Source organism: Podospora anserina, chromosome 1, assembly GCF_000226545.1.
Source record: "Podospora anserina S mat+ genomic DNA chromosome 1, supercontig 1".
Taxonomy (NCBI): Eukaryota; Fungi; Ascomycota; class Sordariomycetes; order Sordariales; family Podosporaceae; genus Podospora; species Podospora anserina.
The window spans coordinates 438,347-454,734 of NW_001914859.1; the positions used below are offsets into that span (position 1 = coordinate 438,347).

General features: G+C 52.8%; 5 protein-coding genes across 5 annotated transcripts, besides 1 other annotated feature; 2 read left to right on the forward strand and 3 right to left on the reverse strand.

The window, feature by feature from the left end:
* Window positions 1–1,616: 1,616 nt before the first annotated feature.
* On the forward strand, window positions 1,617–3,023 carry PODANS_1_1330 (uncharacterized protein; the record flags this gene model as incomplete). Its single annotated transcript, XM_001912287.1, has 1 exon — window positions 1,617–3,023. One exon carries the CDS (start codon window positions 1,617–1,619, stop codon window positions 3,021–3,023), a length of 1,407 nt encoding a protein of 468 aa, XP_001912322.1.
* Window positions 3,024–3,800: 777 nt separating this feature from the next.
* PODANS_1_1340 (uncharacterized protein) lies at window positions 3,801–6,915 on the reverse strand (the record flags this gene model as incomplete). Its single annotated transcript, XM_001912288.1, has 3 exons — window positions 3,801–5,681; window positions 5,738–6,091; window positions 6,163–6,915. Coding segments are annotated over 3 exons (2,988 nt in total), but the record flags the coding sequence as incomplete, so codon positions are not given.
* Window positions 6,916–7,927: 1,012 nt separating this feature from the next.
* On the reverse strand, window positions 7,928–8,534 carry PODANS_1_1350 (uncharacterized protein; the record flags this gene model as incomplete). The annotated part of the gene is made up of 3 exons (XM_001912289.1): window positions 7,928–8,101; window positions 8,171–8,373; window positions 8,435–8,534. The coding sequence occupies 3 exons, from the start codon at window positions 8,532–8,534 to the stop codon at window positions 7,928–7,930; spliced, it is 477 nt and encodes a 158-aa protein (XP_001912324.1).
* Window positions 8,535–10,106: 1,572 nt separating this feature from the next.
* Window positions 10,107–11,942, forward strand: PODANS_1_1360 (uncharacterized protein; the record flags this gene model as incomplete). Its single annotated transcript, XM_001912290.1, has 1 exon — window positions 10,107–11,942. One exon carries the CDS (start codon window positions 10,107–10,109, stop codon window positions 11,940–11,942), a length of 1,836 nt encoding a protein of 611 aa, XP_001912325.1.
* A 349-nt stretch (window positions 11,943–12,291) lies between these two features.
* Window positions 12,292–12,403, forward strand: a tRNA (tRNA-Arg).
* Window positions 12,404–13,010: 607 nt separating this feature from the next.
* Window positions 13,011–16,163, reverse strand: PODANS_1_1370 (uncharacterized protein; the record flags this gene model as incomplete). Its single annotated transcript, XM_001912291.1, has 1 exon — window positions 13,011–16,163. The coding sequence occupies one exon, from the start codon at window positions 16,161–16,163 to the stop codon at window positions 13,011–13,013; it is 3,153 nt and encodes a 1,050-aa protein (XP_001912326.1).
* Between the last annotated feature and the right edge of the window lie 225 nt (window positions 16,164–16,388).

A 16,388-nucleotide genomic window follows, 5' to 3' on the forward strand; every position in this document is an offset into this window, starting at 1 on the left:
GACACTCCAAGACATTGGTTAACCGATGGGTTTAGCCTGACAGGTCCGCTTTGAGCAAGACAATGTTGTAGCGAAATGCAGGCTTTGGACAGACGATCAGTGGTCCTCGTTTGTTTGTGCAACAAAGTCGAGGTGTTGGAATGGGGCGTTGGCTTGTCTTGTCTTTCCAAAACTGATGGGCTTTGACCAGCGTGGAAGGGTGGACCGGAGGACAGAGTGGGTCTCGTAGCCTTGGCTTTTTGTTAGCGATGGCCATCAAGGTTCTCAGCCCGCCGCGCATTTGCCGGGCACCTTGATGGGCAGCTCAAGATTGCTTGCAGTTCTGGGCATCGTTTCAGCCAATCAACACAAAGAGATTTTTTTTTTCTTGCTCAATCCCGCCCTTGACGATGTGGATTTCGTCGCATGTCGCCCAACTCGGCCACTCACCCGCAGCAGCCAGTCTGGGATTCGCGTGGTGGAGTTGGTCTTGGAGTCACCATGGAGCCCATGGAGCCCATGGAGCAAACGGGATTCGAGCACGCAACGACTCCATCCAAGGCCCCTCCACGAGCCCCTCTATGCGCTGAATTTTCCCATCTCAGCGATCCCCAAGTCCTTTTTTGTTTTCTGTCTCTCCTTCCCTCGTGGCTATCCCGTGTTCCCAGTCTTCTATCGTCTCTTTCCCTTCCCCGGAATTCGAACCTACGCCAGGTACCAGACGGCCCACGACCACGCGAGTAACTTGTGCTTCGCGCACAAGACTACGGCTACCTACAGGACGCCCACGCCACGACCGCAACGTGCTGTGCACCTTGACGGTCAGTCACAACCTTGACGGCTCGATTTGTGGACACAGCTGCTGCAAGACCTGGAACTTGGCAGCCACTCCCACCGTCACTGTTCTGTGTAGCCCCCCACGAGCCAGGACATGAGCTGAGGAGAAGCAACCAAAGATACCCCCTCAATTGCCTCGCTTTAAAATCCCCTGTGCTATCCCGCGCCTTGTACGCCCATATCTATATCAAGCGCTCCGACAGGTTCACAGCAGCAGCATCACCCTTGGTCTTCGGTTACATACCTTCTATCACATCATGTTTCAAAGCCTGCCTGCCATACGGGCGTCGCTCCTCTATGGACTGTTAGCCGCTCCATCTCTTAGCCTCGTCTCAGCAAGCCCTTCACCAATCGACGCCCGTCATGTCGTGACAGATCCTGCCAGAGTAGTTGCACAAGCAACCGTCACTGCTGTGTCAGAGTGCCACGCCCACGGTACTAATTATTATTGTCAAGCCGGAGTGACAGAGTTTCGCATTGTTGGCTCCGAGACTGCCGCCTCATACACGGATTGCCATCCACACGGCGCAAAGACGTAAGCACTCGCCCTCCATAGGTCTCACCATACACGGTTTGCTAAAAGGTCTACCCTATAGGTACTGTGTAGGACCAAAGTCTGATGAGGTAGAAATTGTCCTTGCTGCCGCTACGGCACCTGCGGTAACAGCATCCCCAACGGCGACTGGCAGTTCGAGCTTGACTGCCGTTAGCGCTTGCCATCTCCACGGGTCTGAGCTGTAAGTACAACCTCCAACCACTCCATTATTGACCCACCGCTGACACGGCCTTGAAGCCTTTGTATGCACGGGGCAACCGAGTATAAGGTCCACACAACTGTCACTGCTACTGCTACACAAGATCTCCCAGCACAGTTTACCGGTTGCCATGCCCATGGTGCTGAGACATACTGCAATGGCCCAACCGGAGAGGAAGTTGAGATCACCCTGGCCACCGCTGAGGAGGACCACGACGACCACGGTCATGAAGACTCGGAGGAACTTGATTGCCACTTCCACGCTGGCGTCGAGCATTGCGTCGGCAAAGGGGGCGAGAAGGTTGCCAACACCTGCGAAAGAACGCAGCGTGACTACAACATCAAGCTTCGTGTTGGCTTGTTGTTCGTCATGTTGGCTACCAGCTCCATCGGTGTCTTCACTCCCATTCTCATCTCATCCTTTGTGTCGCCCAACCACATCGTATTTACCATTCTCAGACAGTTCGGCACTGGCGTCATCATCTCAACCGCTTTTGTCCACCTCTACACTCATGCTGTACTAATGTTCCAGAACGAATGCCTCGGCAAGCTGCAGTACGAAGCCACAGCCTCTGCCATCCTCATGGCAGGCATCTTCCTTTCCTTCCTCATCGAGTATCTTGGCGTTCGTTTCGTCCAATGGCACCAAGCCAAGCAACAGGCCCACAAGGCTGTTTCCAGCGACGGTGAGCAGCAAGGCCCGGCCCCAGGCAAAACCGACATGGTCAACATCACCGTTCTTGAAGCCGGCGTCATCTTCCACTCCCTTCTTATCGGCCTCACTGTAGTCGTCGCCGGTGATTCCTTCTTTGGCACCCTGTTTGCCGTCATTGTTTTCCACCAAATGTTCGAAGGCATCGCTCTTGGCACCCGCATCGCCGCCCTCGGTCACCCCAGCGCTGCCACCGCCCACAGCGGCGTTCACGGCCACGGTCACGGTCCGGGTCATGCGCACTACCACCCCGAGCCAAAGCCCGCCGCTGAGATCGCCCCCGCCGGAGAGATCGTTGCCCATGCTCCCAAGGAAGGCCACAACCACGAACACGGCCACGACCACCTCGCCCTCCCTGATGCGCACAAGACGGCCAAGAGCGGAAGCGTTTCGTCCTCCGAGAACAGCACCACTGCGGGCGAACTCGCCCCTCACGTCCCCATGTTCAAGAAGCTCATGCTTGCCTTGGCTTTCGCCTTGGTCACACCCATCGGCATGGGCATCGGTATCGGCGTTCTTCACACATTCAACGGCAACGACCCTTCGACTATCATCGCTATTGGCACCCTCGACGCCTTCTCAGCCGGTATCCTCGTGTGGGTTGGTGTGGTGGAGATGTGGGCTCACGACTGGATGTTGGGAGGGGAGATGACCAATTCTGGGCCGCTGAAGACCGCTCTGGGGTTGATTTCCATGGTGGTTGGCTTGGCGGTCATGAGCTTGTTGGGCAAATGGGCGTAAATAGGTTTTTGGATATGTGGGTTTTGTTTATACTGGGCTTTCCGGATATGATGTGGTTTTTTTTTTTGGACAGAAAAGGGATATGATACCATCATGACATATTGTTATCTTGGAGGATTTGGAATTTTGGGAGGAAAGGATCTCACTTTTAGCGTTGGGCGTTGCGGCGTCATGCAATTTACATACCTCCAAGGTTGTTGTTCACCTGCGGGTGCAACAGGGAAACGATGAAAGGGGAATTTCGGAAATGATAGTAGTTTGGAGGAATGTGTGTTGATAAATGGTCATGTATATTTGATGTATCTACTTGGGGATGAATCTACGAAGCATGAGGTGACAAACCCGTTGTTTCTTTGTCTGTTCTACTCGGTATTGTGAACACCGAATTCAGCAACCGTGATCCACACAAAACTTGCATGATGTGAAGGAGACCAAAACTAAAGCTTTGTTTATGTCCAGATATGCTGGGTTGATAGATAATCAGGAGTATAATCAAGATTATATCGCTACACCATGCTCAGTACAACTTGTACGACTTTTCATCGACAGTTATGCAATTCAATCTAATTATTACAAGTCGCCTATCTGTCTATAATTTCCGTCTAATCTAACTATCCATCCGGGTATCTATCAATCAACAAGGTAGTACCACCTTACATACTTTTTCCAGTTGCAACACAAAATAAGCCACCATCAATGTCCACACATCATGCACAATGCTCTGCGCCCAACCCCATTTCCATGCGTCTTCTTCTTTCCATCTGCTACGTGAGCACCTCAAATGCCAGGCCCCCACGTACTGCTCGTCCTCCCGCCCGTCGTCTCCAGTTCATATCTCCCCAGACTCTCCTGCCAGTTTTGCCAGTCAAAGCCCTCGTCTACGTTCATATCTACATCATCCAAACTACCCATGTTCGGCATCCGCAGGAAATCAGGCGATCCTGTGTTGATGGGCCACATCCAAGGGGGCACCTGCTCCAGTTGCTGCGGGGACTGCTGCATGCCGCGTTGCTGTTGTTGCTGTTGTTGCTGTTGCTGCTGCTGTTGGAGATGTTGCTGCTGTGCCTGCTGACGTTGTTGTGGCTGTAGCTGTACCGGTGTTCCTAACGACGAAGTAGAGTTGTTGTAGTTCGGTGTGGGGGCCGCATTGAAGTCCAGTCCGGATGGAGGATATCCAAAGGCCTGGGTATGGTGAACATAATCGGCCATGTCCCCGTAGAATAAGGGAGCGAAGTCTGTTGAGACAAAGGGGGTAGAGTTGCTCATGGCCGAGTCAATGTAGTCGATGACCTCGGGCTTAGTCGCCATCCTCACGTGGGTAATGTCATTCAGTTGTGAGAGTATTGGTTGGGCTTGGCCGGCTAGTTGCTGGTGCTGCCCTCGAGAAGCCGATGTCCCTGATTGTGTCGGTTCATGGACCTCTTCTGCTTGTTCGTCCAGCAACTCCTGTGGCAGAGGTGGTGCATTGACCAATTTGCGCCACTGTTCGAGAGCCATCACACGTTTCATCGATCCCGGGATTTCGCGAATACTGGTAGGAGTTGTGTTGCAGCGGTCCCTCAACTCCAGCTCCCGTGCAGCGTCGGGGTCGTTTTGAAGTCGCGCAATCTCAGCTGCACGGTGTTTAGCTGCCTTGTCGTACAACTTCCTCAAGGGCACCCACACCGCATGATGGCCCGCAAGTTTCTCTAGTTCGGCAGAATTGGGAGCTGCGAACCTTAGATTCAACGCTGTCCAAGCACGCTCAGCTTTTGGACCCCATGGCCTATGAGACACCTCGATCAGGGTGTAAGCGACTGCATGCCACTGGCTATAGGTCTGGAAGAGCCATCGCCATTGCTTGCACCTTTCGTCCGTGTTCAAAATATGAGCGTACTCAAATACCTCGAGAGAGGCATTGAACAGACGACCTCGCACTTCGTCTGTAAGATACTCATTGCCCGGACCCGGAAACAAAACTGGCTGGTAGATGACAAGCATCATCTTGGCACAGATGACCCGCGTGATGTTGGCGGCTGCCCAGTACATGGGCTCTGAACTGTCCTTGAGATATTGTTCCTCCACGCGTCGTTGAGTGTCTACCAGCATTTTTTCCCGCTCTTCAAGCGAAACGCCCGCCTCACGGGGGTTCACTGTTGCCATGGCCGAAGACATGGTGTGCAAGCTTCTGGCCAAGGAGCACATCTCGTATCGGATCAACGAAAAGGTCATGTCGGTAGTTCCAACCCGCGGTTCGGGGAGACATTTGCTCTCTGGGGAGATGTCGGTGTCGTTGAGGTTCATGGGGTATTGCGTATCGAATGTCTGGTCCACAACAGTAAGATCCGTCCCTTGATCCTCGGCTGATCTAAGATCCAGCACGCAGACAGCCCAAAAAAGCCTTCTTCGCATCTCAATCTCAAAAGGCGTGATGTTGTCGAAATGGGTCCCGTCGCGGTGGAGTCCCAATGCTTGGCTGATCCTGATCAGAAGCCCTGTCAAAGTCCAGGCAAACCTTGTATCATCGTGTCGACGAACAAGGACCAAGAACAGAAGGAATGCTTGTGCCACCACCAGATCCGGCGTCGTTAAGAGGTTAGCTTTGCCAAGCGCTTGTTCCAATGCGAAGCGATATTTTTGAAGTAGAACATCCTTCTCGGCATCGAAATTACGTCGCACCTGAAAGGAGTGTGAGCATAGTGGTGGCGGATAGGAGTAACAGTGCGTGACCATACCTCTTCTTCATCCAAAGATGTTATGGATGCGTAATAGATGGAAAACATCAAGGCCTCGGTGGAGGGCGTGAGAGTGTCTAGGTTGCGTCGGAGATCTCGAATGAGCTTGTTCATGGTGGGAACATGGAGCACCTTGAGGATCGGATCAACATTTTCCTGGAATACCTGCCAGATAAACGGGATCTGAGATGGTAATGGGTGCAGAGGCCTGAGATCAACTTCGGACGAGCTATAGCCCATAATCCAAGATTGATGAGATAGGACCGAAGGTTTTACATGCTCAGAGGACTCGGGGGTAGCTTCGTCGTCCGAGTCTTCCGACTCATCGTGAAAGTGTTCGGATTCCCTTCTGATCTCGTCCAGCTTTGAGAGTGTTAGCCTGGCATGGACATAACACCAGTTGCGGCATCTTAATAATTACATACCTCATCCGTAATACTGGACCAAAGCCCGCTGGACACATAACGTGTGCCTCCTCGCTCGTTCAACATCAAGCGTCCGAATTGCTTGTGCACATCCGGTGAAAGCTTGCCAAGCCGGTCCGGCTCGGAAATAGCCGTCCCGGAAATAGTTCTTGTTGGCGCCTTCGGGATGTCGGGCGTGGTGACGTTGGCGGTGACAGCAGCATGGCTGGTGGAATAAGCAGGAGCAGTTGGTCTCCCCCCAGGTGTATAATGGTCTTGTCCGCTGTTGTACGCCGTCGTCCCCTCGGGAGAGTTTCCGGCGCTGCGCGCTGCTTCCACTTCAATCTGACCGCTGAGCTCCTCCACAATTCCCTCAAGTTTCCGCAAGCGCCTCATCAACTCCAACTCTCGCTCACTCGACGGTTGCTTGGCCGGGGCATTGGGGTCTTTGGGGCGCGGACGACGAGGAGCGCGGCCGGGGGCCGGGAAGATACATGGTATCTGGGCTCGGCAGCAGTTCGAACATGGCATGTGCTTATCGCAGCGAACCTTCCTCCTCCTGCATGTCACACAGCTGCGCGGATTGAGGGCGTTTGATGGGATTGCCGAGGGTGAATAGACGGAGGCGCCGGGAGGAGGATGGCGCGCAAGCGCCAATATTTGCTGCGGATCGTAGCCGTCCTGGGCGCTCGTGATGGAGCCAACATCGGTGTTGGGGCTGTCGGCCGATACCAGGCTCCGGCCAGCGATACTTGCACCGTCGGGCATCGTGACTTAGAGTTGGGGTGGGATGGAGTGGCGCGCGAGATGCGGTAAGACAGAGAGGACGAAGGCGGCGGCGGGGTTCCACAGATGAGTAAAGGGCGTCGGGTTTTGTGGATGGCGGTGGCGGTCACCTCGAATCGACAAATTCGTATCTGCTCTCGCGTATGAGTGCTCTCAACATGCCATGCGATGCGTGCGAGCGAATGGGCACCGGATGCCCGACCGTATTCATTGATGGTGGCACGGATATTTTGTGATGCTGTTGTCGACTTGGAGAAGACAAAGGCCTTGCTCCCAAGTCACTAGACTAATTCCTGGTGGGGGCTGACAACGCCTCGAGCCAAGACTGGAGAGGATTCTCATGGCCCGTGCTCACCTTTCCCACTTTGTTTGGAGTTTCATCAAAGCTTTCAAGTTTCAAAAACACCATCCGACGACCCGGATCCAGACCATGAATTAGCCTTGGGTTCCTCAAGTTCACCTTTTATCCCCATTGACCTTGCCTACCAAGTTTCCGAATCATCTCCGGGGCCAGCAAACTCAATTAATGGGCCGGTATTTGTGGCAGCAGTGTCATTTCGAGATGCACATTTTGGCAAAGCCCTATCTAAAAATGTCTCCAGGATAACACGCTACTGACCAAAAGGTTGCAGAATTCAAGACAGAACAACTAGCCCAGCCTCTCCTCCGCCTTCGGCCCGGTCCTCATAGACACAACATTACTCGGCGTTCGGCGACCACTCGGGCTCCAGGGCCTTTTATCTTGCTATCGCATCTCGCCAGTATTCGATGGTCTAGAATTTTGATAGCCGCACGCGCTTCATCTGTAGCCTTGAGATTCTGGATCTGTCCAATCGTCCTTCACCAAACATGCTTCAAACCCAATCCCCCAAGAATAGCTGGTGTCCGATCGATCGCATCACCAACCATCACGCCATCCAAACTTGATTCTTCTTCATTGGAACTTTCCTCCAATTCCACGTGTCCCCCTTGTTCTCCTTGTATTGTCGACCGGCCTCCACTACATCAGGCTCTCGATATTAGGATGATCCCTGAGCAAATTCAATATGGGCAGAAAAAACTTTTGCTCCCCTTGTTGACCGCTCCCACTTCCACCGGTATCCCCACCTATCAGCGCCTTGACGTCAGACCAACTCTTCCAGAACCACCCTGCGCATTTCTCAGGCTCCAGTACCTGTGGTAAGATTTATTAGCCTCATGTATTTGTTTCTGGCTGTGCAAAGAAAAGACCAGCATCACTTACAGCCGGTTCCTGGTCATCGGTTCTCTCGCAGAGTATGAACAAAGTGATGTAATGCTTCTTCTCCTCGTCAAACACATCGTTGGTTGTGGCCAGCAACTTCTTGGCCCTGACTAGCAATCCAGTCTCCTCGAGCGTTTCTCTTTCAGCGCAAGCGAACCACGACTCGCCTACCTCCAGGTGACCGCCCGGGAATTGTATCGTTCCTTGAAAATTGCATGAGTAGGATGCCTCAATACTCGAAAGATAATTTGTTAGGAAGCATACCATTTCCGTGAGAGGCCTTTCTTGTCCCAAAGATCAACTTGTTGGTCTTGGGGTCGTGAATCACAGCTGCGACACCCACACGAACAACTGGAGTAGCCATGTTGAGTTGACTTGAGAGAACTTTTTGGGCAGTCAGACACAGCAGACACAGCGCATATCAAAGCTAGAAGATCTCTGAGATTCCGCAGCAATATGCCTGTTGTCCTCTCTACTCAGCCCCTGGCTTTCTTACAGGCACACAGAGAGGTTCTTCGGAAAGGGTGCATTCATAGCCCTTGATGAGACTTTTGCTTACAACGCCAGCTGCCCGTCAGTTGGCCATACGGTAGGATAGAGAAAACGCCAAGTGCCAAGACTCTGCTGTCATCCGGTGCCAAGTACTTGGCTTTTCCTTTGACAAAGACGGCATCATCTCATTTAACTGGACCACTTGGACTTCTACCATTGTCAACACCTAACTCCAAGTGTTACATACCTAACCCTCTTCCCGCAGTCTCAGCGGTGTCTGTTGACAAAGTATCATCTTTTCGAGGTGCATGACTCACCTGTGAGGAATTGAAACCATGAAGGAATCATGGGACTCAAGATTATCGTGTTATCTGCTAACCGTTGAGGTTGTGGAAGGCTCATACGCAAGGCTTTTTATAAAGGAATAGCTTAACTTCCTCCGGCTCCCTTTCATATCCGGCGGATATGTTGATGCTGCACAAGGCAGCATCCAGCCTACTATCAGATAGTTCTAGGGGACCTTGATTCCAAAACTATCTCAGCCAAATCCGCCAGAGCTGAGAAGGAAAATGAGCGTATTGCCGTTCATGGGGGTATAAAAGCCTTCAAAAATATCAATCATCATATAGACACCCAAAATGCGAGGTAAGTCCAGAAACCCATGGCACCTCCTCATGATCTCGATTCTCGATATGGCTCAGAGTCTGTGTTCCTCACGCCTCCGACCTGATGTATCTGCAAGGTCACCTCCACTAGTCTCGTCAACGCACATAAAGGAGGGCCAAGTCCCTTGCGCAATACGAGCTGACTAGACCGAGCCGCGGAACGGTCCGGACCCCAGGCCGGAGGGTCTTGCCTAGTACAGAAGGCAGAGCTAAAAGGCTCGCGTGGGCTTGCAGTTCGGAGATGGACGGGAGGGATGCTTTTACCGACCCAATCGGCACGCTTTATCTCTACACACTGTGCTATCGGTACGCTATCGGGACATGTCACAATGCTCGAATTCGCACAGAAACTTTTAACGCCAAAAGCGTCACCCAGTGACGAGTAACATACTGTAGTATCGCATCCTCACACTAGGCTGTTAGTGGGCAAGATCATCTTGTAAGTGCCAGATACACAGTATGCTGAGGAAAATCGAAACAGATCACAGATTTCTACCACGCTTATCTATTGGTCGAAACCCGACTGACATCTTCTACAGCGGGCGCTAGAAACCAACAAGCTTTCGCTGGTGACTCGACGGCCCTAAGACGGGGATTGTTTGCCATGACATTAAAGCGGTCAGTCGCAGGGCTCGTGTTTGCAATTGCAAGACCATGGCCGAGATATTCTTAAAATAAAAGTTGACTTAACATAATATTCTTCTCCGTAGGCATTCATCTTGGAGCCGTACTTGATTTCGTCCCAACGCCTGATATCTTTGGAATCATATTATCCCACCATGTCGACACCCGCCCAACCATCTGCTGCAGATAGCCCTGAGACGGAAAAGCAGAAGTCTGACAAGGGCGAAATTGGCCCCGTCAATGCCACTTCGCCAGACGATTTGGACAAAGAGCAACCACAAGTCACAGACGATGGCGAACCAGTCAACCCCAATCACATCAATGGCCGCTCTCAAGGCAAGATCGCCCTGATTATGCTGGCTTTGTGCCTGGCTGTCTTCCTCGGCGCTCTAGACGTAACCATCGTCACTACGGCCCTTCCTACAATCAGTGACCACTTCCAGTCAAGTACAGGCTTCACATGGATTGGTTCTGCGTTTCTGCTCGCCAATGCCGCATCAATCCCGTCATGGGGCAAGATCTCAGACATATTCGGCCGCAAGCCCATGCTCCTGCTTGCCAACGCCATCTTCATGATTGGATCTCTTATCTGCGCTGTCTCCAACAACATTGGTATGCTCATCGCTGGCCGCGCTGTTCAGGGTCTTGGTGGGGGTGGTTTGACCATTCTTGTAAAGATTGTTATCGGCGACATCTTCCCTCTGAACATTCGGAGTGTTTTCTATGGTGTCATCGGCGGTGTTTGGGCAGTCGCTGCGGCAACAGGTCCGGCCATTGGTGGTGCGTTTACTGAGAAGGTGTCATGGCGATGGTATGTTCAAGCTCACTCAGGCCAGTTAACCTTTGCTAATAGATCTAGGTGCTTTTACATCAACCTCCCTCTTGACGGTTTTGCCTTCCTCATTATCCTCTTTTTTCTCGATCTCCACACACCACGGACACCGCTCATTGAAGGCCTCAAAGCTATCGACTGGGTGGGCTCTTTTTTGGTAGTTGCCGGCACGCTCATGTTCCTCTTCGGTCTTGAATACGGCGGTGTTTCAGCACCTTGGAACTCGGTTGAAGTTATCTGCCTTCTCGTCTTTGGCCTGCTCACCTGGGCGCTTTTCATCTTCTGGGAGGCGCGTTACGCCACACTTCCTGTCATGCCAATGTCCTTGTTCAGAAACGTGAGCAACGCCGCGACCCTCTTCTGCGTCTTCATTCAAGGAGTCGTCTTTATCTCGGCATCCTTCTTCCTCCCGCTCTACTTTCAGGCCGTGCGTGGAAACACCCCTATCGAGTCAGGTCTTTACGTTCTCCCTACCGCTCTCTCGCTCTCCTTTGGGAGTCTCGCGACCGGATGGCTGGTTGCGAGAACCGGTTGGTACAGACCGCCCATCATTTTCGGGTTGTTCATGATGACCCTCGGTTTTGGCTTGTTCATCGACCTGGACGCCTACAGTGGCTGGGCAAAACTTGTTCTCTACCAGCTTGTGGCAGGTGTGGGTGTTGGCCCCCTCTTTCAAGCGCCTATCATCGCCCTCCACGCACATACTGAACCTCGTGATGTCGCAACCGCCACATCAACCCTCGGCTTCATCCGTCAGATTGCCCAGGCCATCTCTGTTGTTATCGGCCAGGTGGTCTATCAAAACGAAAAACTCAAACAGTACCCCGTCCTGGTCGCCGCTGGCATCTCCCCTGCTCTGTCAAGGGTCCTTTCTTCCGGAGAGGCTGGTGGCGCTGACATCGACATCATCGCGAACCTTCCGTTAGACCAACGCGACGCTGTCCGTGTTGCTCTGGCAGACTCTCTCGAGCCCATGTGGATCATGTACACTTGTATCACGGCCGCTGGCTTACTCGCTTCCTTCCTGATCCGGAAGAAGGTGTTGACCGATGTGCATGTAGAAACCAAGACTGGGTTGGAAGCTGAACGTGAGAATGCGGAGGCTCGACGTCGTGAGCGTGAAATGAGGAAGGAGAAGAAGGGGGCATCACCGGCTTGATATGTTGGTAGTTTACAGGATAGAGGATGGGGCACCGCTGCGTTGCGTGCACCACCAATTCTCTGTGTAAACAGAGCAGCTGTTCCAAGTGTTCTATACGGAGTACATGGGGTAGCTTTGCAGATACCTCACCATAGAGCACCCCCTGAACCTCTGACTCCCCCCTTCCCCCCAGCCGGCCGGCAACCAACTGCCGAACCCACCAAGCATAACCCTTGCCACCATTCCACCCATCAAGCAAAACCCGACCAAACCTTGTTTCCGCATGCACACAAGAGTCAGGAATCACACCCGCATGAAAACCCTTTCTTCCATCCCGGAACACCAACAACAACAACAGACAAAACCAGCCCGGCTAGCGCAATGGTAGCGCGTAAGACTTCTACTTTCTCTCTTCTGATCTCATATGAGTTGGATTCAAAGTGATCTTAAGGCTGTGGGTTCGAGTCCCACGTCGGGCTTTCTTTTTGCTTTTTTGTGACTCGACACACATGAAAAAGCAACTACCTTACTTTGTTCATTGTGATGTTTCTTTTTCTCAAAGGACCTGGTCCTTATCCTCACTATTGCCGAGGTTGCCATATCCTAAAGATCCATCCCCCGCTTGCCTCCCAACCTTCACACTGCTCACTCACAAAAGCCATCATGCATCAACATCTCATTATCATTCTAACATTATCTGCCTCCCCTCGTCCCCAACATACAAAAAAGAAAAAAGGGTATCAAGCAGACCTTTTGTTACCCGCTTTCTTTTCTTTCCTCAGGTGTTTTCCCATCATCACTTATCCTCACCCAAAATATCTACTCAATGCCCAATATCTTCCCCTTCAATCCACAACCCCAACCCAACGAAGGATGACCCTGTTCACTATCCTGCTAGATAATTCCCTCAAACCAAATAATAAACCACGCCAGAAATGTACTCCCATTTACACAAGTTCAATATGCAAGAGCCCCCACCGTTTCTTTTCCATTTTTTTTCACTAAACCGCCCCTCAAAAAAAGGAAAAAGTTTCATCCCTCATAAACATATCCTCATCACATAAAATACCACAGTCATGTACAACCTCACCTCAACCCACCAGGCCCCTTCTCCACAACAAACCTCACCGGCCTCCTCAAACTCTTATTCACCACCCCCCGTGGCGGAATAACAGGCCTCATAACCGGCCCAGGACCCAAAGGCTTGACCCCCGGCAATGGTGGCGGTCCCATATTCGTCCTTATATTCCCCCCTCTAGACACCCTCCCACCCCCACCGACACTCCCATATCCGACTCCTCCAGGCCCCATCTTTCCCCCAGGTGTATTCCGCACGCTACTAATCCCATTCTGCGATCCAATGACCCAAGCCTCCCCATTTTTTCCCCTCTGCTCACTAACGCCATTCCGCTCATCATACCCCCACCTCCCCACGCCGCCCCCAATCAACCAGCTCCCCAGGTTCTTGCACTGGCTCACGTCAAGCCACTCCAGCGCCGGGCAGTTCTCCAGCACGTTTTCCACCCCGTTACCCGTCACTCGCACACAACCCCTGACACTCAACCCCCGGAGTTCGTTGAGGTGGAGGGAGATGCACCCCAGACTGGCGTCACTGACAGCACTACCGCAAAACGCGAGACGGAGTTCCTTCAGATTGGGCAGACCAATCGAAACAACTTCAGTTGCCGTGTCGGAGAGCGCGCAGCAAAAACTCAAGTCGAGGTGTGTAAGCCCCTTGGCGGCGTTGACAAGGGCAATGATGCTGTTGTCAGAGAGGTAGGTACAGTCAGCCAGGCACAAGTGGGTGAGCTCGGTGAACCGATAGGCTCCCCACTGCTGGAACCCGGCGTCGGTGATAGAGGTGCATCGGGTGAGGGAAAGAGACTCGAGGCGATTGGACGCATGAGCAGCCAAGTGCGCCATGGAGCGGTCCGTAATGTGCTTGCAATACGAGAGGTTAAGGCGGCGGAGACGGGGACAGCCGATGACCGTGCCTGGAGGTGGAGGTTGAGGCGCTCCTGGTTGTCCGGCCTGTTGCTGTCCTCGTTGTTGGTACTGCGAGGATCTCCTGCCCTTCGCAGCAGAGCTAGAGATTACCACATTCTTGTGGTTCTCGCGTGGTGGCGGTGGTTCAGGCACCACCCAGCCCACTACCCTAGCAAGGAGGTTGTCGCCGACTTTGCGGCAGTTGCTCCAATCCACCTCCTCAAGCCCCTTGGCATTCTCGCTCATATCCAAAATGAGACCGGCAGACACGTCCCACACGCTGCGCATTTTCCACACCTTGATATTGCTGCCGCACGATCGGTACAATGCCTGGAAGCCCTCGTCGGTGATGTGGAAGCAGTTGCTGATATCTATTTTGCTTGGCCGCTGCCCAATAAAGGGCGCTAGGATATTGACCAAAGCCCAGTCATTGACTTTCCGATTGAACGGAGCGAGATCAATCTCGGTGCATAGGTTCGGACTCGTAGTCAACAGCTGACGCCACTTTCTACTGACGGCTCTCAATCGTATGAGCTCAAGCAGATCAAGGTGCTGAAAAACATGTACCCAAAGGTCATCTGATATGGCCGTTATCCTATCGCCTGGTTTCGTCGCGGAGCTCCGTGAAAGGGTCCTTGCGCGCTTAGCTGGTAGAGGACAGCCATCCGGAGAAACCGGGGATAGCGGCACCGTGATAGAAGTGACCGGCTGCACCTTCACGGGGCTGACGATGGCCGAGTTGTCTGTTTGAGGAACCGGTGGGGCCAGCGAGTTGCGACGCCGGTTACGAAGATTCTCCATGTCCACACTTAAAAAAGGATCCGGGTCAGACGGCTGTCTGGTGACATCTGAATCTTCACTTGCTGGGGAGCCGGGCTTGGATGGCGTCGTGAAGGTGACAGTCGGCAACGCCACCTCTATCTCATTCGATGTGGGCTTCTCTTCATCCGACGATAGCGCATGGCTTTCGGGGTCAGTCATATCCACGTCTTCGTCCGAAGAATGGTAGCGTTGCTTTGCTGTTTCTTCCACCTGTGACCTGACCTCCGGAGGACATCTCCTCCACAACTCTTCAAGCGCATCCCCACCAATCATCAGGCATTCTACGGCTGTGATGGATCGGACAGTAGCTGTTCTACCCTCTGCAAGCCCCAAGCTTGCCACCTCACCAAAATACTGGCCTTGTTTTAACCTTGGCCGCAAAAATGCTGACCTCGTGTCTCGCTTGAAGGCTGGTGGGCTCAGAGGTTCGTGAATGACTTCAGCTTCTCCCCGGACGATGAAGAAGATCTCATTTCCAGGGCTCCCTTGACGGACAATGTCGGTGAACGGTGAGTATGACTTTGGTTGTGCACTGAGGCCAAGGAAGTGCAAGATATCCGGAGGCAGGTTCGAGAAAAGAGGTAGCTCTTTGAGTGTTTTTCGGACGTTGACATAGCCGCCGCCGAGTGCGCTTCCACCAACTGTTGGATCCTCAATGACGCCTGGACTTGGAGACTTTCGCTTTTTGGTGTTGACAACGGCTCCCTCTTTGATGATACCAACTTCTCCTGTGCTAACCTCCCCAGGCACAGCTTCACGGGCTAATTGTGCGCCATTCGTGTCGGGAAGTCTGCTGCTCAGTCCGCTTTCTTGACGCTTCTTCTTGAGGATGGACAGTCTCTCCTGTGCTTCTTGACGGATAGCTGTACCCATTTCTGGATATTTGGGCAGCTCAGCTTGAAGATCCTCCTTCTTCAACACGGCCAGCATGCACTTCGTCCGCGCAACGATGGTAGCAGTTCTCGGCATGTCCATCAAAACCCCGATTTCTCCAAAGAAGGCACCGGGCTTCAGCTCTGCATAAACGGCCTCACCGTCACGAGATGTGACAGCAACAACGCCCCGGACTAGCCAATACATTGCTTTCGCTTCGTCTCCCTCGGTAAGGATGTGGTCATGGGCGGAATGGAGTTGGAGTTTGAGATGGGAGATGATGGCGGCAAGGAAATCGTCGGGGGCAGACATGAAGAGTGGAAAGGAACGTATGCGATCCACCAAGTCGAGGGGCATGTCGGGAATGGTGGAAGCAGTCAGTGGCGAGGGACGCACTGGTCGACTTGGGTTGGTTTCGACGTTGAACGATCTGATCACTGAAGATACCGAATCACGAGCCTGCTGTGCCGCCTGAGATGCCGCTCCATGCTGTGCATGATGGTGCGCCAGGGCCCGGTAGGGCGAGGTTGGCGGTGTCGGAGTTCGATTCCGTCGCATGTTGTCTTGGGTAGACCGGAAGGAAGCCCTCCCAGAAGCCGATGGAGTACGGTACCTGATGAGATTACCTAGAATGACCCCGAGTGTGACAGTGTATCGCGGGTAGCAATGGCTTCTCTCGCCCCGTGATGTCGTACAATGTAGAGGGCCCGGCTAGATCGAAATTAGGCGGTAACTGTTCATGCTATATCCAGCCAGCAACTACGACTTCCCTCACAAAAGGAA